Here is a 25,695-nt window from a genome sequence, read left to right as displayed (position 1 = left end):
CAGGAAGGTATGCCCTCCCTTCTACATGTAAGTCATTTTTCTAGTGTTCTGGCTTATTTTGCCTTCCTCCACCATTTACCTTCTCTTCTCTACTTTCCTTAATTAGATTCATGCATTGATTTCCTTTTTCTTATTTTTGTAGCACTTGTGGTAAATTCATGAGAAAAAAAAAACAAAATAAACCAAAATTACCAATTTATACTTGAGGAGCTTATAGTCTAATAGAGAAGCCAGATAAACAGAAAAATACAATATGTAAATTATAAAATTATATTTTTATATATAATGTAAGTAGGTATAAAGAAAGAAGAGAAGGAAGGGAATGTTTGAGCAGACTTGAAAAGGGTGAAGGAATAAATCACACTGATGTCTGGGAAGAGCATTCCAAACAGAGGGAACAGCAAAGGCAAACACACCTGTGTTGCTTGGAAAATTATGAGGGGACAGTGTGGTTGGAAAGAAACGGATTAGGGGGAAAGTAGTGTGATGTGTGGTTCGAGAGGGAGAAGGGAAGCCAAGTGACATAGGGTCCTCTAGGTCATGGTAAGAATTTTGACTTTTATCCAGAGTGCAATGGGAAACTACTGAAGAATCTGGTGCAGAGGGGTGACATCACGCAGGGTATGTTTGTAAAGTATCATTGTGCTGATAAAAAAAAATATAGAGTCAAAAACAGAAGCAGAGAAATAAATTAGAAGGCTCTGTAGTAGCAGTGGGGGTGAGAGGTGGCTGGAATGGTGGTGATCTATTTGAAGGTAGAGTCATTCCTGACAGTTTAGAGTTGAAAGTACTAGAGGCATTAAGAATGAATCCAAGGCCTTTGGTCTGAGTATCTGAAAAGATGGAACTTTGAAGAAAACGTGTGATCTTCCTCATAGATTTTGGAAAAACTATAAGTAAAATAAGTACATGTTGGGAAAGAGGAGAGATCAAGAATTTGAACATTTAACATTTTAGAAATCTATCATATATCTGACTAGCAATGGAAGAGGGCTGTTGGACCTACAGGACTGAAGTTCAAGGAAAAAAATTGGGGCTAGGCCTAACCTGTGGTGATGCAGTGATGAAGCGTTGACCTGGAATGCTAAGGTCACCAGTTCAAAACCCTGGGCTTGCCTAGTCAAGGCCTATACAACAAGCAATCAACAAACAACTAAAATGAAGCAACTAATAGTTGATACTTCTCGCTTCTCCTGCCCCCCTGTAAAATCTATAAATAAAATCTTTAAAAAAGAATTGGTGCTAGAGATATAAATTAGGATTTGTCAGCATATACAGGAAACTATCCAAGATCACCAAAGTGTAAATAAAAGACAAGCCTGGTCTGGGCCCAGGGGCATTCCAATGTTAAAAAGTTAAGAAGATGACCCAGAGAAGGAGACTGAGAATAAGTGAGAAGTGAGATAGAAGAAAACAAAAACTAAGATATACTGGGAGCCAAGTGAAGAAAAAATATCAAGTGTTCCTTAGCTAACTTTCAATCTCATCAACTGTTATTTTTTCATAATTCCAACTATACTTAATTACAATGCATGATTTTCTTTCATTCTGTTTTTATGATACGTCTATTAATATTTTTTTCTCTTCTCATAGTCTACTGTCTTCCTAACAGTAGTTTCATGGCCATATTTTAAAATAGTAGTAATAAGCTATGGGACACACAAAAAAATCAAAGGTTACATGCTCAACATACATGGGAATATACTCAAAATACTTGTCCTCATTTTGACTTGAACAAAATAATCATATTTAATGAAAATAACCTACTTGAAAAAAGCAATTAACAGGTTCACCATGATGATATATTGCACGAAGAGGTAGACAGCTTGAAGAAATGGAGTAAGAAAAGAACCAGGAGGGCAAGATGACTTGCCTGAACAAACTACAAAAAAGAAAAAAAAGAAGAATTTAAAAGAATGAAATATGATGAATCATAGTCGTATGCTTCTAAGCAAATATTTTGCACATTAACTTCGAATACTAGAAATTTTTTTTTTTTTTTTTTCATTTTTCTGAAGCTGGAAACAGGGAGAGACAGTCAGACAGACTCCCGCATGCGCCCGACCGGGATCCACCCGGCACGCCCACCAGGGGCGACGCTCTGCCCACCAGGGAGCGATGCTCTGCCCACCCTGGGCGTCGCCATGTTGCGACCAGAGCCACTCTAGCGCCTGAGGCAGAGGCCACAGAGCCCGGGCCATCTTTGCTCCAATGGAGCCTCGGCTGCGGGAGGGGAAGAGAGAGACAGAGAGGAAAGCGCGGCGGAGGGGTGGAGAAGCAAATGGCGCTTCTCCTGTGTGCCCTGGCCGGGAATCGAACCCGGGTCCTCCGCACGCTAGGCCAACGCTCTACCGCTGAGCCAACCGGCCAGGGCTCGAATACTAGAAATTTGATGAACTCTCCTACTCACCGTCAATATCTGGTGCGTAGACTTCTCCATACATCATCCAGTAGGGCTCAAATACAATATCTCGTGCGAGTCTCCACGACGGAGGCTCCTTTGGTGAAAGGATGGCCTTGCGTGCCACTCCGAAGCTCAGCAGGACAATGGCCATTATGATCACAATGTAGAACATGTTTGCTGTCTGTAAAATAGCACAGCACCACAAGAATTTTATCATATATTTGAAATTTAAAACAAAATACTAGCAACAATCATAATCATATGTGTCAATAATACGACTGCCTGGTCATTGAACAATATGTCCTAGTCCATACAAAGATGGATGTCCTTTGGCTAAACCATTTTGTTTTCCCTGCACAGTATGTGTTTCACATCAATGTGGCCTATGGAATACCATAAATTTGCTAACAGGAGAGAATCTGTGTTTCTTTTCTTAAGCTGTAATGAAATGTGAACAGCCTGTGATTAGCTAATATCCAACTTTTCACCAATCAGACCAGAGATTAGAAAAAGAAAAAAATCATAGGGGTACTTAAATTAGTAAAATGGTTCTTTATTTCCATAATTATTTTCAAGAACTGATTTGAGTGTGAGAAATAGTTCAGGCAAAGAATCTGCTGAAAAAATCCAAGCTACTGAGTACCCTAACGAAGTGGGGACCCCCAAAACAAAAAAAAATGCAAAAAGCAACTATGAAAAAATATTTGTAAAATCCAGTGGTTCATAAGTCTCAAACACCTAGACTTTGTATTCAAAGTAAGTTTTATTTTTATAATGCACAATAGAGAACAGCTTAGAGGACACAGACCTCTGTGTTATAATTTTTAAAGGCCCTTTTACATAGTTCATTTCACTTACTAATTGTACATCAGCTCAGCCTGTTTGTTCACTGTGGCAGAGACAATTATTCCATGAGCATTTAGAGCTTCTCTACATTACTTAGCCTTTCTTCCATGAGGCCAATGGGCTATGGAGAGACAGTGACTTGAGTCACTTCTGGCCCAGAGTAGTCAAAAGTCATTAGACTTTCCCCATTCCACTTATTCCCTGTCATAGGAGACCTTAGAAGCCACGGGCTGACATTGCTAGTCACAAGATGAAAGGATTCTGGTTCCCTGAGTCACTGAATAGAGGAAAGCCCCCGTGAGCGTTCATCAAACTTTGCATTAGGGAAAAAGAAACTTGTGTAACTCACTCAGCTATTTTGGTTACCTCAGCATAACCTATCTAATCAATACCAAAGTCACAAAGACCACAGAACACATTGCTGGTCTTAAAGAAAAGTCTATCTTGGAATCCTGGAGGTGCTCCCTTTTCTATCCTCTTCCTCTGTTTCAGCACTAACCTTCCTTCTCATGAATTAGCCAGTGAGAATTCTAGAAGAAAAAGCAAAGATGATCTTGATGTACTGTGTTCCTAGCAGCTGGGTCTTACATCCTGTGCACAGCCAGGGGGATGAGGCTAATTCAACTGCACAGCGAGTGCCAATGACAAAGCCGAGTGGCCCAGATTTGAATCCTGGCTCCCCTATTGGGAAACTTACTAAAATTAATAAATTTACTAAAATTAAAAAATACCTATCTCATAAAGTTGAAAAGTATATGAATTAATCTATACCAACTACTTAGAACAGTGTGTGGCCCATAGTAATCTCATAGCCAACTGGAGAGTTGGCTGGAGATGAAACAATAAAAAAGTAAATCAATAATTTAGCAGAAAATATTGTTGGTGGTAGTTTTACACAAATCTAGTCCTTAGGAATTACCATGCTCAAGAGATAAATTTGATTCAATCTCATAACATCTGGTCCTTATCCTAAAAGTATAAACTCGGAATCCTAATCAACCACCTGATATGCTACATAAGGACATCTGTTAAATATGAGTTTGCGGTTAAAAGAAAGTAGTGATGAAGTGATGTAATTCTCTGTACGTCTATACATAATTTCAAAACTTAAACTATTCAATGTGAACCATAAAAGTAGGTAGGAGCATAAAAAGGGCATGAGAATACAGAAGCAGACTGTACTCACCATTTTTGCAATCATGGTCACGTATGGACCTGCATGCTGATTCACTGCAAAGAAGTCCAGGAGCCGTGAGAACCAGAATATGATGTCAATGCAGTATATAAGCCTTCCTGCTGTATGGAGGGGAGGGTCACCCCACCGAAGGCCAAAACCAACCAAAAACAGGGTAGTCGCCGCAGTTTCCATTAGGTTCCAGTACTCATTAATCCATACCTTCACCTTTTGAGTAAACTTTTCAGGTTCTGAACTACAAACCTAAAAGAAGATAGAAGAAGGAAACTTAATGAATGAGGTATAATCCAAGAGTCTCATCAATATCATCTCCTTTAATACATCAACTGTTTCATTTAAGGCGTAATTTAAATCCTGCCAAATAATAGATCACAAGGGGATTTTGGAGACTTAAATTATCCTTGGGTAATTATTTAAACAATTCTATAAATATTAGCCAGCTATTTGAAACCCCAAACAGAAATTTTTTTAAAGTAGTTTTTCTAGCTTTCATTAATCCTAAACTAACACAAGGAAATACCAAGACATTTTAAAACTTAATATTGCAATATTAATGCATAGCTACAACTCCATTTCATGTGGTAAAAACAGGTGCAATGAAGACTGGTTTGAAACCAAGGAATTCTATAATCTAGCCCTACTCACTCTTTAGTGAGTTGTTGACAGATTAATTATAATGTGATACTAGAACTCACTAGTACAAGAAATTATTCTGTAACAAATATCAGACAAACTGAAATGTAAAACAGTAAACCTATGTCCCTTGAAGGCCAAAAATGGTAGAATTCAGATGTTTTTCTTTCTGAATTGTTTTCTATAATCTATAAATCAATAGTAACAAGCGAACAATAAGTATAATTACTATGAATACATTTTTTTAGTCTATAACATTGGTCAAATTAGTTCTAGGAGAAAAATCAATGTATGTAAATGTGTAGCTATAGATATACACATTGGTATCTAAAACAGTCTATGTCATAACTGCATGTGATTACAGTTATTACTGCATTATTCATTTTTAAAGTGACTCATTGCAAACTAAAAACAAAATTTTGTCTTTTTTTTTTTTTTTTGGACTACTTGGCCCAGAAGAATTTTCAGCTTTAATTTTCAAAAGTATTTATCAGAATCTCTCAAAAGCCATAAATTAATTTTTTACTTATTGTACAACTTTGACCATGTATGTGCTACTCTGGGATGCACTGATAATTTCCAAGTAACGCTAGGCTATGAACAATCAATACTATTTACCCCCAAAAAAACAACATTTCCAGGAAACCAAAGAGTTGAAAGGTCTAATAAAAATTAGACAGCATCACTCTAGGATGAATCACACTAAGATGTCCTTGCAAACAACTGATTTCAAAAGAGCAGTAACCAAAAGAATGTCACTGGCTAAGATAGAGGATTGCAATCAGAAATTCTCTTCTAAACACTCTTCCTGCAGTGCACAAATCAGAATCACAATGGTCTGTCACACCCTCACCCTTGACCTGTTCATTTTCCTCGCCAGAACCCAGAACACCCCTTGCAGAGGTGCGTGGAAGACAAAGGGAAACAGGATAGCTCACCTCTCTGACTTTCTCAATGGCATTGGTGAAGATGTACATGATAACGAGCCACTCCTGCATGCTGGGCTGGGGCTGCATCTCCACCAACACAGTGTAAGTGAACAGCATGAGGAATGCCAAGTACACCATCTGTGAGGGGGACACACATTCCCAGGGCGTGAGTGATGGTCATAATGGAGGAGGCTAAGGAGACACGGACCGAGCTGAGCAGAAACACACAAGTGACCTTCAATGTGATAACATGAAAATATCATACAACTCAGACCGCCCTCTGATTATTGATGACCTAATATTGAGGAAAAAGCAAGAATCAGTTTTATATTCTAGGAATAAGGAGCAGGAGTGAAAAAAAATCACCATTTTCAAATGCATGGGCAAGGGTCACTTTCTTTCCCTGTTAGCTCCTCATCAGAATTTCCAGAACACTGGCCATTCCAGAATGGGCATTTTTAGGCTAACACCAAGCCAAGAGGGAACCATATACCTCCTTCTCCATTTAAACATAGAAAACGTGTGTGTGCCAATCACACCAAGTGAGTGGCATCAGTAGGTGCATATTTTCAAATATATATCATAACTCATGGCATTTACTATTTCTGGGAGTTTTTTATTTTATGTTAAAATATTCTGGTTAGTGAAAAAGTATTGTCCATATTTAATTACATTAAAGACTTTTGATGTCTTTATCTCAGCACTTGGCCTTACTCATGGTAGACATTCAAGAATATGTTACTTCAGACTTGGCCAGTGGCTAAGTGGATAGAGCGCTGGCCCAGTGTATGGATGTCCCAGGTTTGACTCCCAGTGGGCAGGGCACACAATAAAAGCAACAATCTGCTTCTCTCCCTCTCCCTCTCCTCTCTCTCTTCCCTTCCCACAGACAGTGGCTCAACTGGTTCAAGTATTGCTGTGGGTGCTGAGGATAGCTCACTCTAAGAACAGGTTGCTGGATGGATCCCCTTCCGGGACCATACCAGGTGTCTGCCTCACTGTCTCTCTGCCTCTCACTGAAAAAAAAAAAAGAAGAAGAAGAAGAAGAAGAAGAAGAAGAAGTATGTTTGTGGGTTTTTTTTATTCAGTGAGAGGAGGAGGGGCAGAGACAGACTCCAACATGATGCATCCCAACCAGGATCCATCTGGCAAGGCCCCTACCTAGCAATGCTCTACCCATTAGAGGCTGCTGCTCTGTTGCTCAGCAACTGAGCTCTTCCTAGCACCTCAGGCAGAGGGCATGGAGAGACCCTCAGCATTCAAGGCCAACTCGCTCCAATTAAGCCATGGCTACAGAAGGGGAAGAGAGAGAGAGAGAGAGAGAAGCTCAAGGGGGAGAGGTAGAGAAGCAGATGGGCACTTCTCCTGTGTGCCCTGACTGCGAATCAAACCCAGGATGTCCACATGCTGGGCCAACATTCTACCACTGAGCCAATTGGCCAGAGTTAACTGGGTATATTAAACAGAGATTTCCAAACTCTTAAAAGAATTAACACAGTAAACGCACACATATATATGTACATAGTGATAACAGCTTTGTAATGCTTTCTGACACTTTTACCTTCTTAAGATATATTCCCAGAAATAAAATAGCTGAGTACAAACATTTAAAACTGTGACACATATTACTAAATTGCCCACTAGAAAGGCTTTACCGATTTCCAAGATCACAAAAAATGCATGAGATGGTACCACACTTTATTTATTTATTTTTAATTTTTATTTATTCATTTTAGTGAGAGAGGAAGGAAGAGAGAGACAGGATCATCAGGCTGTTTCTACATGTGCCCCAACCGGGAATTGGACCAGCAACTTCCATGCTTCGGGATGATGTTCCAACCAACCGAGCAATCCAGCCAGGGTGGTGCAGCCTTTAAACAGCTTCAAAGACAATACACAATGCTAGCTGACTAACACTTCTGCTAAAAATCCCAGGTCAGTAGATTGGTATGCAACAGAATTGAATGACAAGATAACCTGGACATGTTTTCTTTGAATATATGTACCCTGATTTATTGATGTCACCCCATTAAAATAAAAATTTATTTATAGCCCTGGCCGGTTGGCTCAGTGGTAGAGCGTCGGCCTGGCGTGCAGAAGTCCGAGGTTCGATTCCTGGCCAGGGCACACAGGAGAAGCGCCCATCTGCTTCTCCACCCCTCCCCCTCTCCTTCCTTTCTGTCTCTCTCTTCCCCTCCCGCAGCAAGGCTCCATTGGAGCAAAGATGGCCCGGGCGCTGGGGATGGCTCCTTGGCCTCTGCCCCAGGCACTAGGAGTGGCTCTGGTCGCCACAGAGAGACGCCCAGGAGGGGCAGAGCATCGCACCCTGGTGGGCAGAGCATCGCCCCCTGGTGGGTGTGCCGGGTGGATCCTGGTCGGGCGCATGCGGGAGTCTGACTGTCTCTCCCCGTTTCCAGCAGGTCAGTAGAGAGAAAAATGGGTATGAGTGTATAAGTGTTGGTTCATCTCACAAGAATCATTTTTTTAAAAATATTTATTTATTGGCCCTGGCCGGTTGGCTCAGCGGTAGAGCATCGGCCTGGCGTGCGGGGAGACCCGGGTTCGATTCCCGGCCAGGGCACATAGGGGAAACGCCCATTTGCTTCTCCACCCCCCACCCCCTCCTTCCTCTCTGTCTCTCTCTTCCCCTCCCGCAGCCGAGACTCCATTGGAGCAAAGATGGCCCGGGCGCTGGGAATGGCTCCTTGGCCTCTGCCTCAGGCGCTAGAGTGACTCTGGTCGGGGCAGAGCGACGCCCCGGAGGGGCAGAACATCGCCCCTTGGTGGGCAGAGCGTCGCCCCTGGTGGGCGTGCCGGGTGGATCCCAGTCGGGCGCATGCAGGAGTCTGTCTGCCTGTCTCTCCCCATTTCCAGCTTCAGAAAAATACAATATATATATATATATATATATATATATATATATATATATATATATATATATATAGATTGATTTTGAGAGAAATAAAGAGAGAAGAAACATCAATTTGTTGTTCCACTTATCTATACATTCACTGGTTGATTCTTGTATGTGCCCTGACCACAGATCAACCTGCAACCTTGGCACATCAGGACAAGTCTCTAACTGACTAAGCAACCTGACCAGGGCAAGAATCATTACTTTTACCATGGACCTCTATTTCCATGCCACCTTTTCTGTAGTAGAAAAGCTAAAAAAAAATTAGGATAAATTCTATTAATCCTATACTTCCCTGGGTCTATGTCTCAAAGTCTGAGTATGTTTAATAACCCCTTAAAGATAAAGCTAATAAATCTGTTCTATCAAGTTGTCATTTTTTACATTATTGTCATTGTTTCATGGTCACCAGACACTGTAGCACTATTGATTTTGGTAGTATTGCTTCTGACTCTTTTTATTTCTTTTCCATTCTTAAAAAAAAAAAAGATCTGAAAGTCCTGGATAGGTCACTCAGTGGATATAGCAACATCCCAGCATGTCAACATCGTGGGTTTGATCCCGGTCAGGGCACATACAAGGTGCAAGCAATGAGTACACAAATACACGGAACAACTCAAAGGAACAATGAGTTGATGCTTCCTTCTCCCTTTCTCTTCCCTCTCTCTAAAATCAATGGAATAATTTAATTTTAAAAATCTGAAAAATGTTTACATTTTTGCTTTTTCATATTAACATTTCTAACAAGACACTGTTTCAATAAGAACACATATGCCATAATCTAGCAACATGATCACCAAGGCTAAAATGCCTGTGCTCACCATCAGTTATGGCTGATCTGGCTGGTATATTTCTATTGTTTGCAATTTTTGTTATAATTCTATTTCTTAGCTTTGCTCCTGTCTTTAAGAGTTTGTAAGCTGTACATTTCTAAGGAAAGAAGTAGTTGAATAATCTTTTCCCAATGATATGACTATGGTTAAAAACCTCTCAGAGCTACTATCAGAGTCTCTAAAATATCTTATGATATATTTACAAAAATGGTAAAATATCATTTGAAAGGAGATTTGACTTTTGAAAACAGATGAAAGTCATTCAGAGCTACTTACTTATTCAATAAGTATAAATAAAATTAGTATGTAGTTGAGCAAGTAAATATTTTGAAATCTAACACATTCAGATAAATATGCTTTTATAGTTATAATTCAAGTGTTTTAAAAATACAAAATCCTGGCCATGAGCAACTTAAGTATAAATAAGCATTAGCAAAATAATGTTATTAAATAAAAGTGAAAAGTACTCAATATATTTGAAGTACAATTCATGTTTTCTCCTTATCTCTACTGTCCCTAACAGATTTAGTATTTGTTCATACAATTAAAATTTTACAATTTACTGTGCCCTATATATTTATAAACATGTCATGAAGACAAAAAAAAACAATATGTGCAATTTTTTTTGGTCTATATTACACATTATTGCTACAAAGAAAAAATCTACTGAACTGCTGATGTTTGCCCAAGATGGAGAAAAGAACCTACCCATCACTTAATTCTATAACCAATGTTATTGATCTTATTGTGCCACATAGTACGAAATGCTCAGTCCCAGCTTGCTAATGGGAAGCACTCCGGAAAGCAAATGCTTGTTTTTTCACTCCCAAGCCAAGAGAGATCTACTCTAACCTTTACTTGCTTTTCTCTAATCCTCTTCCCTACTTCTTTGGTCATTCTTTTTTTTTTTTTTAACTGCAATTCTACATTTTACCACAAGCTGGCAAATCAGACATATCATTATCAATGTTATCATTAGCTATTAACCATCATAAACTGTTACAATGAAACCAACCGTATAAAACCAAAATTTGACAATCGGAGCACTGTAGAACTCATAGACTTTCCTGGTCAGTGGAAGGATTTGAGGACCACTCTTTAAAACAAACTGCTGATTTTCATCTAGTTTCTCTTCAGGGCCCCTTTCCACATCACAGTCTTTCTGTAAAGTAAACAGATAATTTATTGTCAGGAGCTTAACTAAAATATTGACATATGCAAATATATAAAAATATCATAAATATATTAAAAATTAATTGGGCACCCACTTGCCAAATTGTAATCTTATTCTTGAAAGAAAGAAAACTGTATGTCTTATAAAAGTCTTTGACCAGTCACAGGGTCCTCCTGAAATGCAAGCTGAATCTCTAAAAATCAAACCTACTCATACTAAGGGTACTTACTACCAAGGATTTTTAAATGGTCCCTGTTCCTGTTCTATTTAATCTCCTTTATCAGTAACTTGGAACCTAAGTATAGCCACAAAATCCCCATGAAGTTAATAACCAATAATATAATTATTTTCATGATACAGGAGGACAAAATGGACACTCGTTGATAATACATCTCTTCCAATTCATAGGAGAGCAGAACCGGCATTGGTTTTAGGTTTGGCTTTGAGAGCTTTCCCACTCATTTACAGCAGAGGTTCTTGGCCTGAAGGTCGAGGACCCTGGGCTTCTGGAGTTCCTTGAACATCCTGTAACTACTGTATATGCAAATATTTGTGCCATACATGCATTTTTCTAGGGAAAGCGTCAGATCTTTCACCAGTTTCTCAAAAGTTATGTGCCAGCCATAGGGACCCTTGGAGGGCATGGGCAACGAGGATCTGTGTTTCAGAGATGTGATTGTGTGAATGTGACCACACAGATGCCCACAGAGAAGAGACTAGAAATAGGAGGGAAAGGAAAGAAAAAGGCACTTGTAGCCTGCTTGCTTTTGAGAAGAGGAAACGTAGAGAAGGTAAAAAGGGAGGCAATGAGATTTCACCCTACTTTATAGAGTATAGTGTGGTTTAATTTTAAAGCAGAAAATGCATTACTTTTCTGGGTTTTTTTAATTAAATTTTTTTAAAAGGTTCTCTGATGTCTCTCAGATTGTATGTTTCTTCAACCCATCCACAAAAAAAGCTCTTTCTAGTGTTATACCCTCACAAATAGCAAAATTTTTCAAGCCAAGAAATAAATCAAGTTTTGTTTCTTGGCCATACACTGGAAGGAAAATGCCATTTTTGAGATCTCAGGCATCTAGATGGGTTACATCACTGCCTGGCATTCGTGTCACTTTGGGAAAAAGAAGTGGGGTTGTGGCTTAAAGGTGCAGGAACCAACCTGCTTCCTAACAGGTTTGAACCAGCTCAGAGTTAAAATAGCTTAGAACAGATTACAAAGTCTTCATTTACTATGTTTCTGATGACATCAGTAGCACTGCTGAAAGACCCCAGAAAGCAATTTAAGTAATGACCTTGTTATTAAATAACTTCCCTTACTATTCTTTCTTGGAGTATTTCATTAGGACTTTAATTACTCTTGGTATTTTGGTATGGATTATATAGTATTAATTGATCTTAACTCTGAGTTGAATTCAAATACATCAACCGCCATGATGTAGAAAACATGGAAGTGTAAATTCGGATTCAGGAGTATTTGTCCTTAAGGCAAACACAAAAATATTTTTCTTAGCTTTTATTTTTTATTTTTTTTTTATTCATTTTAGAAAGGAGAGACAGAGAGAGAGAAGGGGGGAGGAGCAGGAAGCATCAACTCCCATATGTGCCTTGACCAGGCAAGCCCAGGGTTTCGAACTGGCGACCTCAGCATTTCCAGGTCGATGCTTTATCCACTGCGCCACCACAGGTCAGGCCTTTTCTTAGCTTTTAATCTACTCATATATCAATCTCTCTCTCTCCCTTTCTTTCTCCCTCCCTTTCCCTCCTATCCCCTCACCTCTTCCCTCTCTGACCTCTTTTTCTCTCTTGAACAGGAATCTGATACCAACAGGCACACAGAATAAAATTATAACTACAACAATCAGCTCTATTTTCCATTGTATTACAGTAATTGCCACTTAATGATACTCTGATAAAAATACATTATTATTCAACTATTTAAAATATTTTATTGTGATTTAGCAACATGTCTAAGACTGAGTTTATCTTTCCCCTTTGGAAGCTGCTCTTTTCCCAGTCATCCCTATGTCCCTTCAAAGATAGTCTTGTTTAACCATCAACATCCCAATCATATTTGCTATCTCCCTCTTGCCCATGTCCCATGGTCAAGGCCTGTTTGATCAAGATCATATACAAGAGTCTCCATGATCTAACCTCACTCTACTTTCCAGCCCTACCTGCAAATATTCCCTCCTTGTTCCATGTCCACCATAACCTGGACTCTAGCCATGCCACACAACTAACAATATTTGATATATGCCTTGCATTTCCTGCCTCTAGGCCCTACTTACAGTCTCCTTCCCACTGAAATGCAATTTTCCTTCTCCACATCCTCAAGTCACAGTTCAACACCCCCTCAATCGTGAAACAGTCTCCTATCCCTAATCCTCACCTACTGATACACAGTAAGAAGGGTCCTCTTCTTCCCCTAGTTAATTCTTTCTGCCATATTGCTATATTTGTTCCTAAGAAAACTCATGTCATCAAAAGTCATGCTTTAAAGGGGTTAGCAACTAGAAAGATTTAATTTTCTCATGGAAAATATATTTCGCCTATGGAACTACTATGGGTTTAGGCAAAGAAAGAAGGAAGAGAAAGGAGAAAGGAGGGAGAAAGGGAGAGTGGGAGGGAGAGGGGAAAGAAAGGAAAGAAGAGGGGAGAAATACATACATATTCAAAGAAGCATAAGTCAAAACATTTAACTGCTCTGGCCAAAGCAGTAACCAATCAAAACAGATGCTTAACAAATCAGAACAAATGCCAGCCATAAAAAGTTTTATAATTAATTGTTTTCCATTTAATATGTATCAAATATTTTAAAATGTTATAACATATAACCCTTAAATAAAAACAGGTATGAGATCAGATGCTAGCTAAAGATGCCTCATTAAAATATTAAGTACCTGAAAAAATGTTTACAACATCCCACAGTAAGTGATAATTCTATAAGCAATGATACAACTTGAAATGTAACACAAAAATATACACCCACACAGATAGCATACTGGGGGCTCTTCAGCGACAAGGGTTGCACAAGAAGTAGCTGAAGTTATCCATGAAAGAGGATACACCTGGGGACTCAAGTAATACTATTCAACTGCTGTATATAATAAATGAAAAAAATGTGTGGAGCAGAGCAGTGAGACCAATGCAAATTCTAAACTTGCACCTTTATAATTAAAATTTTTTAAGGCTATGTGGTAATTCTCATTGTAGTTTTAGAGAAATATTTACTTTACTACTCACAAAGCAATATGAAAAGTTAAACAGCTGTCAAGATATAATAAAATCCATGATTTGGGCTTTGAAGAAGAAATGGCATGTTTTGCTTAAGCATATATGGGAGTTAATTAGATGTATAATACATGCTATGACTGACCATTCTATAATGTGACTAAGATTGTTAAATAAATTTTGTGGATGTGTGCATTTGTGTGGAGTCAATACCATGAAAGCTCAGGTTACTATGATATTGCACTAACCATGCAAGTGTTTTCTTTGGTACTGCTGGGGTTCTGGTCACCATTATGCCATGTAAACTGGAAATCCTGGGACTGGGGAACATGTGACATCTCTGCTTTGCTTTTAAATTCCAATGTCAAAATGGTGGGTGGTAAAAGAATACTTATGATGATCTTTAAAAGAAAACAAAGCAAAATACATAGTAAAGGTTAAACAAGGCACAGTATTATTCAAATAACAAAATTAAGATTTTTGGGTATATGAAATGTCAGACCCATCACCAGTTCAATTGTTATCCTGACTCTATACATACTTTTTAACTTAATGATTCCAATTCTGGAAGCATCTCCCTCAGAAATATGCATGAATGCAAGCATAGGTGGATAGGGACATTTGCTGGAGAGTCAGTTGTAATAGGAAAATACTGGTATCAATGTAAATGTACACCTATAGAGGGATAACTAGTATGGGACAATCCAACAGTGAAATACTGTACAACCATTAAAAAGACAAAACCAATTTTTACTATGATGAGAAGGTATCCAAGTTGTATTAAATGAAAAAAAAAGCAAGTTTTAGGACAATAGAGTATGCACCCATTTTTTTGTGAAACAAAAAGAAAAAATATATATGCATGTACATACATACATTTAAAAGTTTTAATATAGATAGATAATAGTCCCCCCTTACCCAGTTTCACTTTCTATAGTTTCAGTTACCCACAGTCAACCATGACCCTCCAAAATTTTCCATATTAAATGGAAAATTCCAGAAACAATTTATAACTTTTCAATTGTACCTCATTCTGAGTAGTGTGATGAAATCTCACAATATCCCAATCTCTCCCACCAAGAACATGAATCATCCCTTTTTCCACATATTTCTGTAGACTCAGTAGAATCAAAATGTGCCAGTTCTGCAACCAAAAAGCCCTTCAATAGAAGACTGGATAAAGAAGATGTGGCACATATACACTATGGAATACTACTCAGCCATAAGAAATGATGACATCAGATCATTTACAGCAAAATGGTGGGAACTTGATAACATTATACGGAGTGAAATAAGTAAATCAGAAAAAAACAAGAACTACATGATTCCATACATTGGTGGAACATAAAAACAAGACTAAGAGACATGGACAAGAGTGTGGTGGTTACCAGGGGTGGGGGGAGGGAGGACATGGGAGGGAGGGAGGGAGAGAGTTAGGGGGAGGGGGAGGGGCACAGAGAACTAGATAGAGGGTGGCGGAGGACAATCTGACTTTGGGCGAGGGGTATGCAACATAATTTAATGACAAAATAACCTAGACATGTTTTCTTTGAATATATGTACCCTGATTTATTGTCATCCCATTACCATTAATAAAAATTTATTTTAAAAAAAAATGTGCCAGTTCTGGCTTGACCAGTGGTAGCACAGTGGATAAAGCATCAACCTGGAATGCTGAGGTTGCTGGTTTGAAACCCCAGGCTTGCCCACTCAAGGGATGTACAAGAAGCAACTACGAGTTGATGCTTACCACTTCCCTTTCCCTCTCTCTCTCTCCTCTTCAAAAATCAATGGTACAAAATCTTAAAATGGCCTGACCAGGTGGTGGTGCAGTGGATAGAGTGTCAGACTGGGATGCGGAGGACCCAGGTTCGAGACCTCAAGGTTGCCAGCTTGAGCATGAGCTCATCTGGTTTGAGCAAAGCTTACCAGCTTGGACCCAAGGTTGCTGGCTTGAGCAAGGGGTTACTCGGTCTGCTGTAGCCCCATGGTCAAGGCACATATGAGAAATCAATCAATGAACAACTGAGGTGTCGCAACAAAAAACTAATGATTGATGCTCCTCATCTCTCCCTGGTCCTGTCTGTCTGTCCCTATCTATCCCTCTCTCTGACTCTCTCTGTCTCTGTAAAAAAAAAAAAAAAAAAAAAAACCTTAAAATGTGCAAGTTCTTTTGTATATTTTATATCTTAAATCTTTTATATCTTTGTGTTTTCTAGACATATCCACCAAAAAGATATATTTTTAAAACATTCATTCTATTTGGGACACATCCCATTTTTAAGAACTCTAGAAAGAATAAAATTAAATGATTAAATATAGTCTATGGAGTTCTTAATGCTCATGCTTCACTACTTTTTTTCAGTTTCATAAGCACATACATTTAAGCTTAATCATAACCTTAAGCTGTAGGTTTAGGTTTAATGTCAAAGATGAAATGTCTTTAGTAGTTAACTAAATTACTCTTAATAATTCAAGGTGAGAGAGACAAGACTAAATTCTAACAAAATAGAAGAATTTAGAGCTAGTTAGTGGTGTGAACAATTGTATTTGAGGGCAACTTTATAAAAGAGCAGTTTATCCTTGGAAACATCACATTCAATGAGCAGATAACAGAAATTGCTCATTTTATTTAGATTATTATCAGATTTTTGTTTTCTTTTTTTGAGAGGCAGGAGCAGGGAGGCAGAAACAGACTCCTGCATGTGCCCCAACTGGGATCTACCTGGCAAGCCCCCTACAGGGTGATGTTCTGACCTCTTGGGGCTGTTCCGTTGCTTGGCGACTGAGCTATTTCAGCACCTGAGGCAAGGCCATGGAGCCATCTTCAGTGCCCGGGGCCAAAGTGCTGCAACCATTCGAGCAATGGCTGCGGGAAGGGAGGAGAAAGAGAGAGAGAGAAGGGGAGGAGGAGTGGAAAAGCATATGGTTGTTTCTCTTATGTGCCCTGACTAGGTATCGAAACTGGGATTTCCACATGCCATGCTGATGCTCTACTGCTGAGCCAACTGCCCAGAGCCTATCAGTTAATATTCTTAAACTGAGGAAAATTTCACTAAAAATATCTTGTTTACTTCTATTATAATTATCAGAGACAACAAAGTTTTTACTAATAATGAAATCTTGCGTATAGGTTTATATGCCATTAACGGTTTCTAGCCACCTTCATGAGTGTGTCTTTGAGATGGACAGAGTGCGTACAATTATCTCCATATTTAGAAAGAAACTGTGGTAGTAGCAGGTAAAGTAAGTAGCTGTCAGATCCCACTGGAAAGCTCCCAGCTCATCTGGGAGAATCAAAGATATTCATTGGTTTTTCTGAAGACACTATTCTGGAACAAAGAAAAGATGAACTCAAGAGTACAAACCTTCAGACTAACCTAATATCAAACTCTATAAAGCAAATAAAGGTACCTTCAACCAAGAGTTTTTCCTCATTTTCAGGCGCCCCATCCACATGTCCGTCAGGAGCATCTGGGTACAAGTATGCGATACAAAGGGCCGAAGTCCCCCAGAAACAGCCAGTTTCAAACACGTAGAATTGCTCCAGTTCTTGAGTTCATAGGTCAGCAGCTTCATGGCCATCCTCTCATTCTGCTTGAATGCCTTTTCCAGCACATCTAGGGCAAGCTGGCCAAACTGTCTGCAATGACACAGCAGTCAGCAGTGAAAACAAATGCACGTCAGAGCCCCAAAACACTCAAAAGATTAAACACAAGTCTCAGAAAAGACCGACACAAAAGAGCAAACAGCAACCTAATAATCTCAGGTTGCAGAAGCTATTTTTAAGGGATTGCTGTGCAGGAAATGGATTGTTGTCCCTTTCCTGGAGGGACAGAACATGAGGGCTTACCTACACAGTGACACATAGAACTTGGTTTACACCAGGAGTGCCCGAGCAATACATGGGGAGAAGCCATTTCACACCACCAATGGGCTCTATTATAGCTTGGTTTGGGTTCCCTGATAAGCCCTAATAAAAATTGGGTTTTGGAAAAATACCGTTCCAAACTGACTAGCAATAAAGGAAAGTTGTAGAACTACATTTAAAAAAAAAAAAGATTTTTAAAAATACATAGATAACTTAAGGAAGAAGCCAGACCTAGAGACATTTTCTGCAATTTTCTGGGAGATTGTTGTCTTTAAAAAAGTAAATGCTGTCATTCTCTGGGACTTTTAAAATGAAAATTATAAATTTATTTCTATTAACTTCAGCTCTCCATTTTTACCTCACTACTATAATGCTTTAGTAATCAAAAAATCAAAAACATTTCTAACTTTTCTATCTTCCACCATCCTGCTCTGGTTCTTTAATACATAATGAATTTGTTTTTCTGCCTGAGAGATACTTAAAGTAAACCACAAGTTTTAATTTAACTTAAGTATCAAAGAGTTTAAAAGTCAGGAGGGACTTTCAAAATCATTAACTGAACACTTAATAGCAGAGAGGAGACTGAAGTCCCAAAGCCTAGTCTAATGACTTCCCCATTAGTAGACAACTGGACTAGGATTAGAACAAGTCTTCTGACTTGAAGGCAGTCTCTCTTACCTTTATTCCACAAAGCTCCTTAAAATACCTAAAGCCTGACCAGGCAGTGGAGCAGTGGATAGAGCATTGGACTGGGACTCAGAGGACCCAGGTTCGAGACCCCAAGGTCACCAGCTTGAACGTGGGCTCATCTGGTTTGAGTAAGGCTCACCAGCTTGAGCCCAAGGTTGCTGGCTCGAGCAAGGGGTCACTCGGTCTGCTGTAGCCCCCCGTCCAGGGCACAAATGAGAAAGCAATCAATGAACAACTAAGGTGCCGCAACAAGGAGTTGATGCTTCTCATCTCTCTCCCTTCCGATCTGTCTGTCCCTATCTATCCCTCTCTCTGACTCTCTCTGTTTCTGTCACACACACAAAAAAAAATACCTAAAGAACCTTACTTCTAATGGCACGTGAAATGCATGGCAGTGGGTTCACTCCTTGTACAAGTTTGAAGAAAAGGGAGATAAAAATGTCTAGCTGTTCTAAGAACTATCGGTGTTTTGTATGTGGTGAAGAGAAAATTCCTACTTTGAGTAGTTTTTCATCTCTTCTGAGGCATCGTCCACCATGTTGCTCTCCTTGGCTTCCCGGGCCATGGCTCGGTATAGTATAGAAGCAATCACCGCCTTAACAGTGGCCTCCTCTCCATGCTGCCAAAAGAACATGGCCATCTTCTGCCTCTTCATTAGCACAGCCCAAACCAGCAGGTCATTGTGAGGGTAAATAAAGCCAGTAGACTCGGGATCGTTGGCTATGTTCTGGTCTTTTGACTTCTTCCTTGATTTATGAAGGATGACAGACTTTTCCTGTTGGAAAGTAATATAGAAATGGTTTCCAGATAATCAGATACACGGTGTTCTACTTAATGAAACACATCAAGTATTCTAGAAATGGAAATAATAAAACTTCAGATTCTACATATAAGCAAAATCATATGCTATTCTAAAGAATAATATAAACATACAGAATAGAAACAGAATCAGACCCAGAGATGCAGAGAACAGACAGATGGTTGCCAGATGGAAGGGGTTGGGGACTGGGTGAAAAAGGTGAGGGGATTAAGAAGAACAAATTGGTCATTATAAAATAGTCACAGGGATATAAAGTAAAACATAGGAAATAGAGTCAATAATATTATGGTAACTATGTATGGTGTCGGTGCATACTAGAAATACCAGGGAGAATACTTTGTAAAGTAGTTGTCTAACCACTATGCTGTACACCTGAAATTAATACAAAGTAATATTGAATGTAAATTGTAATTGAGATAAGTAAATAGACAAACAATAGTTAGATGATAGACAGATAAATGATAGATAGATCTAAATCTGTAATTTATAAACATTATCAAGATTAGTTTAAAAAAATAATAGAACTTTATAAACCAAAAACCAAAATTTTGGCCTTTTAAGGTAATCTAGTATCTAATAATATCAGGGTCCCTAAGTTGAGATACACTAAGTTCACTTAGTACAACTTAAAACACTACACTTTTGGAATAGAGCCACTAACTGTATGACAACTTTTAATTTCCCAAGAAAATGGGTTGATATAATTTACCGGATAAATGACAACTACTACAAAAAAAAACTCTAACCTCACCTTACAAATAGAATCATTACCCCCTTAGAAAAATGTCACTAGTGCTGCGAACACGCATCCAAATAGATTGGTTTTACATTTCCTTTTTTTATTCTGATTATATTACTCTAGTGATGTCAATAGGCAATGATGAAATACTATTCCCCATCTGGTAAACCCACTTTTTACAGCTCATCTCAAATGCTACTCTCTAATTCCCATCTTCTTCTGTAACACTGTGTATGTATCTCAACTTCAATGCTCATCATACTGCACCAGGACTATTACTTAGTAGGGGGCTACATTTCTTAATCATCATGTTTTCCCCAACCCACCTGTATCCCAAATTCAACCAAGCACCCAACATAATGGGCAAATAATAAGATTCAATAATTATTCTTTTTAATTAAGGGGGGCATAACAAAAATTGTAATAAGCTTCCTCTATTTCTATAAGTATAGGAAGTTTGTATTCACTGATGATGATTAAGGGTAATTTTATCTTCAAAAAATATCTTTTCATTCTAGGAGCTATGGAGAGCAAACCTCTTTCAGCCAACATAGGAACCATTTATATAGAAACTCTTGAGTAATACATTCATCCCCAGAGGCTAGCGGCACCAAGGTCGCATGGGGAGAGGGAATAATGACATTGGGCACACATCGGTGCACACACATTATCACTGTCATACCGTAACATTAAGTTAAAATTAATTTCAAGAAAGCCTCAAATGGGAAAAGAATAAGATGCATAAGGACAATTAAGGGAGAAGAAAAGGAGAAGAGAATAGTCACATCTAATTTGCCTCAGGGAAAGAGGATGAGGGTTTGGTGTTGGGTTGACAATCACATTTTTTTACCATCCCATGATTGCCTTCCTGAGTCATCATCTGGACCAGGTGGCAGTGGGAACAAGAAAGTCGGCTAAAGTGCCGAACCCAGTTTTATTTAGTTCCCAGAACTGTGTCCTGGGCCTGTGCTTATTGTTGCAGGACAGCTGAGTTATATTTTTGGTTTGTACCATCTGTTTATGGCACTTGTCCATGGTGACCCCATTTGTACCTCTCTTTCTCCAATTTTAAATAAAGAGGTGGTCTCGGTATGCAAGAACGATTTTCTTTTCAAATCTACAAATAAGCAATGGTACCTTGAGTTTGTAAGGCTGGGCAGTTCTGATGAACTGGGAATGTAGCGTGCTGTCTGCAGATTCTGGTCTATTTCCTGAAGTGCATCTCCAGGGAAGAGGGGACTGGGACCGGCTCACTCTCTGGCACATATTATTATATTTTTGAAATAAAACAAAAAGGGAAAATGATTTTAATAATAACAACATTTTATTTCTAGACAGTAATGAAACCCCAAATGTAAAATTGTATTCTAGCAATATATCTAATGGTTATCTCTCATCCATGATCAGTAGTTAATCATTAATAAGGTTAATTATTTACTGACCCATAAAGAGCCCCTCATAATCTCCTTCTTATTAAGGGCACTGTTATTTCCTAACATCTCTGAAAACGTGCTCTTTTGTTCCCTCTCTATATATCGGCATTCCTTCTTGATGTGGAAATTCTATTAGAAATCAATGGATGTTCTATACCAGCTCAGAACAAGCAATAAAGATACATAGCCCTGATAAGAAAAAGGTCCCATTCACAAACAGCTCCAAGGTTAAGGTTAATTAGAAAGTTATGGAATTTCTCCACGTGTTATATAATATCACCACTGGAATTCCCTGTGGCTAGGCACAACCACATCATTCACTGCTTATCAGCGTGAAGCTTCAACACTGAGAAAGGAAATTAAAAAGAAGTATTTGTGAATGAAGGGACTAACATAAAAATATTTGATACAAACCATAGGCTTTGAACTATTTTGTTTACTTTTAGTTCATGTTTTATGGATATAAATTAGACATAACTGTGATAGAGTCAAGACTTTTTAAAGATAATATTCATTATTGTGATAGAGAAAAATGTCATTAATAATAACCATACTATTATTATTAACAGTTACTCTATACCCTCTGAAAAACCAGAAATATGGGCTTTTCTAATATTGCTTTATTTAGTCCTTTTGACAAATTTATAAAAGGAATATTATTATTCTCATTTTATAAATGAGGAAACTGACACACAGAGAGGTTAAATTTCTTGCTCAAGATGACACAGCTACTAATGAGCAAAACGAAGATTCAGTTCTAGATCTCTCTGAACTCGAGAGTTACACCCATTTATAACTTTATGATCTCATTTCTAAGAAACACAATAAACTCTGTACTTCTTCACTAGAAAACAGTCAATAAAGTGGGTAACTTCTAATTCATTTCTATGAAGGGCACTAGCGTACGTGCCTAGCCTGCTTTCCACTGGACCGCACCGCGGCCACAGTTTGTCCTTGTACCTACCCGCTGGTAACCACAGAGCAAGGTGCATGTTGTTTAACTGAAGGAGCTGATGGCTCATGTGTGTTCCTATGCCTCTGAAATTTCGATAAAGAACCTTTTTCTCTGTGATATTTGGGTTCATTTATGCTTTGTTGTATCACTTCCTAAAGCCAAATAGAGCTTTCTCTTCACATAAGTCTTTATAAATAAAGGTCAAAAGTAGCTTGATATTCTAAACTCTCTGTGTGATCTTTCCAAACTTCCTTTCCAGTCTCACTCCTCACAACTCCTGGTGCTTCTCCAATGACAAAGGTCCCCTTGTGACAGCTAAAACATACCCTAAAGTCCACAGTATTGTGCCCTTCATTGCTTCTGTTTACTCTCAACCAAAAACACCCCAATCAACCTTTTCTAACACTTCCATTATCCTCTAATAAGAATTAGTCTCTTCTGTTTACTGATCTGTAAAGGTACTTTTAAGAAACAAGCCATGCTTTCTCTGCTAATCAATTAACTAGTCTGATTTTAAATTCCTAGACTTCTAAAACTAAGGTGAAAAATAACATATGTAAAATAGGTATTTTTTAGTACACTCAGCATTCATCTTTTCATATACTGTAATCCCCACACTTGTCCCAAGATTGTCATCTTTAGACTATGGACTAGTATGAGTTTATAGATCTAATCCTATTAAGGTTTAGACATCTATATTTTCAAAAGAGAAACAAAAGAAAGAGCTGATCATCTCTCTCCCTCTAATCTTTTGCATCACATTACTTCTATGTCAATGTAGCATATTTTACATTCTCTTTTGCATTATGGTTAATTATGCATAAGTCTGTTTCCTCTCTAAGTTTCTAAACTCCTAATCTTTACATCCAGCCAGGCCAGCATGCAAGCACAGTACCTTACACATAGCAACTAATAAAAAAGGTTTATAAATAGAATGTCCATTTTCAAAACTAGTCCCATCTGAACTTCTCAAGTACTTCTTAAAAAGTGCTATTATGGCCCTGGCCAATTGGCTCAGTGGTTGAGTGCTGACCCAGCATGTGAATGTCCCAGGTTTGATTCCCGGTCAGGGCACAAAGGTAAAGCGACCATCTGCTTCTCCACACCTCCCTCTCTCTCTTCTCTCTCTTCCCCTCCTACAGCCATAGCTCAACTAGTTTGAGCACATTGGCCCAGGCACTGAGAATTGCTCAGTTGGTCTGAATGTGTCAGCCTCAGGCACTAAACATAGCTCAGTTGTGAGCATAGCCCCAGACAGGATGCCAGGTGTATGTCTGTCTCTTTATCTCCTTTCCTCTCACTTAAAAAAAGAAGGGAAAAAGTGTTATTATTAGTTACCCTTAATTTTTCTAGGGTACTTTTCAATTGTGCTACCTTATGTTTTCTGTAGAGATTGTAAAGGGTTCTGAAATTTTTTCTGGTGTAGCTGCTGCGATATGCTCCACCAATGAGGTACTCTATTACCAATCCAATGTCAATCAGTGTTATTCCATAGCCTGAGAGAAGGGTATGCTGAAACAAAAACATATAATCAATTATAATTTTCAGTTCTCTTTTCTACCTCTTTTTCCATACCATTAGAATATAACCAAATCTACTGCAAAGAGTTAGACTCAGACTTTTCAATCATCTTTACAAACAATCTGTTAATGACCCACTACTGATAGAAAATGCATGTTCAACTGGGAAAGGACACTATATTAAAGCTAACTTTAATATAGCTTTAGTTTTATAGACACTGAATGTCTGCTTAGATCTTCTCACTCACTCTCTGTTTTCTTTCTCTCAGGCACACACATTCTTTAGAACAAAATACATTTAAATATAGTATAAAATATTGTTTTTAACTGGAAATAACTACTACAACAGAAGTAATATCACTGAGTGATATACTGAATGTATGTATCAAAAAATTAACATTGGGTTAAATCTTCAACTTCTCTATAAAATGGCTACAATACTTTGCATTGTGTTGACAGTATTGTACAGAAAACAAGAATACGGAAGGAGGTAGAACAAATAGAAATAAGGAACATGGTACGGCAGAACCAAATGAGATATCAAAACACGAGGCTGTGCCAAGACAAATGTTACAGTCGGTAGGAGAGGTGAGCAACAAATTTCCAAGTAAATGGATCTTGGTCTAAATAAAACTGATTTTGACCCCTAAAAACTCACCTTACTACCTTTTCAAAACTGTTATTTCTGAACTGCAACTCACGGACATTTTTAAAGGCACACAGAGTGCTGAACAAGATCTCTGTGAATAACGTTCATGAAGTTTTGAACAAGAAATGAGCTGATATATAAGGATATATATAAATATGTAAATGATTTTATTTCTTTTTTGCATTGATAATTTATTTTTTAAAGAAATAATAAAATTATGCTCTTATTCGCTGCTAGTTAAGAGCTTATATAACCTGTTCAATTCCTTTTTCTTCAATTTACTGTGATAGAATCATAGTTCAAGGAAATAATCTAAGGAAAATCATTTTGATCTATCATAAATCAATGCAAACTAAATTTACATCAGCACGGACACTTTGGGTTACTGTTGATTTGCTAACTAAATGTTGTCTTCTACATTCCTTTCACTCGGCTCTCCGGCAATGTCAACATAACCTATGAAAAACCTATGCTTTCTCCATCAAGATATGAGACATCAGGAAAATAAGAAAAGAGCTTTTCAAACGCACTGTGGACAGATATTAACCATGGTGACAAATAGGCGCTCCCAGTTTTCTGCACATGTGAATGAAAGTGCTTGGTAACTACAAAAGAAGGAATTACGGCATAAAAATCTGTTAATGTTGAGAAGTCTTGGTAAGTAACAGGACAGATTATTTTAAATCTGACAAAGTTCAGTGAAAACATAATGGGCAAAATAGAAGAAAGGGTTATAGAGCAGTGGGATTCATTCTAGTTCCTTAGAACAATGCTTAGACTCGGAAAAGAAGTGAGAGCAACCAAGCCCTCACCAAGATTTCACTAATAGTCAAAACAATAATACAAAAACAACAGAAAT

The 25,695-nt window shown here is 38.3% G+C and overlaps 1 protein-coding gene across 5 annotated transcripts in view; it reads right to left on the bottom strand.

Annotated features, from left to right (window-relative positions):
• TRPM6 (transient receptor potential cation channel subfamily M member 6) overlaps positions 1-25,695 on the bottom strand; it is a 201,118-nt gene that overhangs the window by 76,499 nt on the left and 98,924 nt on the right. For 4 of the 5 annotated variants that reach the window (XM_066257076.1, XM_066257078.1, XM_066257079.1 and 1 more), the window contains 10 exons: positions 24,042-24,179; positions 21,417-21,536; positions 19,218-19,495; positions 17,574-17,802; positions 14,408-14,560; positions 10,770-10,916; positions 6,017-6,145; positions 4,437-4,688; positions 2,411-2,585; positions 1,768-1,882 (listed from right to left, as the gene is read on the bottom strand). In XM_066257076.1, coding sequence (XP_066113173.1) covers positions 1,768-1,882; positions 2,411-2,585; positions 4,437-4,688; positions 6,017-6,145; positions 10,770-10,916; positions 14,408-14,560; positions 17,574-17,802; positions 19,218-19,495; positions 21,417-21,536; positions 24,042-24,179 — 1,736 coding nt within the window. The remainder of the gene's footprint in view (positions 1-1,767; positions 1,883-2,410; positions 2,586-4,436; positions 4,689-6,016; positions 6,146-10,769; positions 10,917-14,407; positions 14,561-17,573; positions 17,803-19,217; positions 19,496-21,416; positions 21,537-24,041; positions 24,180-25,695) is intronic. The other variant, XM_066257077.1, reaches the window with a different exon arrangement.

This window comes from Saccopteryx bilineata, chromosome 2 (assembly GCF_036850765.1).
Source record: "Saccopteryx bilineata isolate mSacBil1 chromosome 2, mSacBil1_pri_phased_curated, whole genome shotgun sequence".
Classification (NCBI taxonomy): domain Eukaryota; kingdom Metazoa; phylum Chordata; class Mammalia; order Chiroptera; family Emballonuridae; genus Saccopteryx; species Saccopteryx bilineata.
The sequence above is the reverse complement of the archived record's forward strand: the minus strand, read 5'-3'. Positions and strand labels throughout refer to the sequence as shown.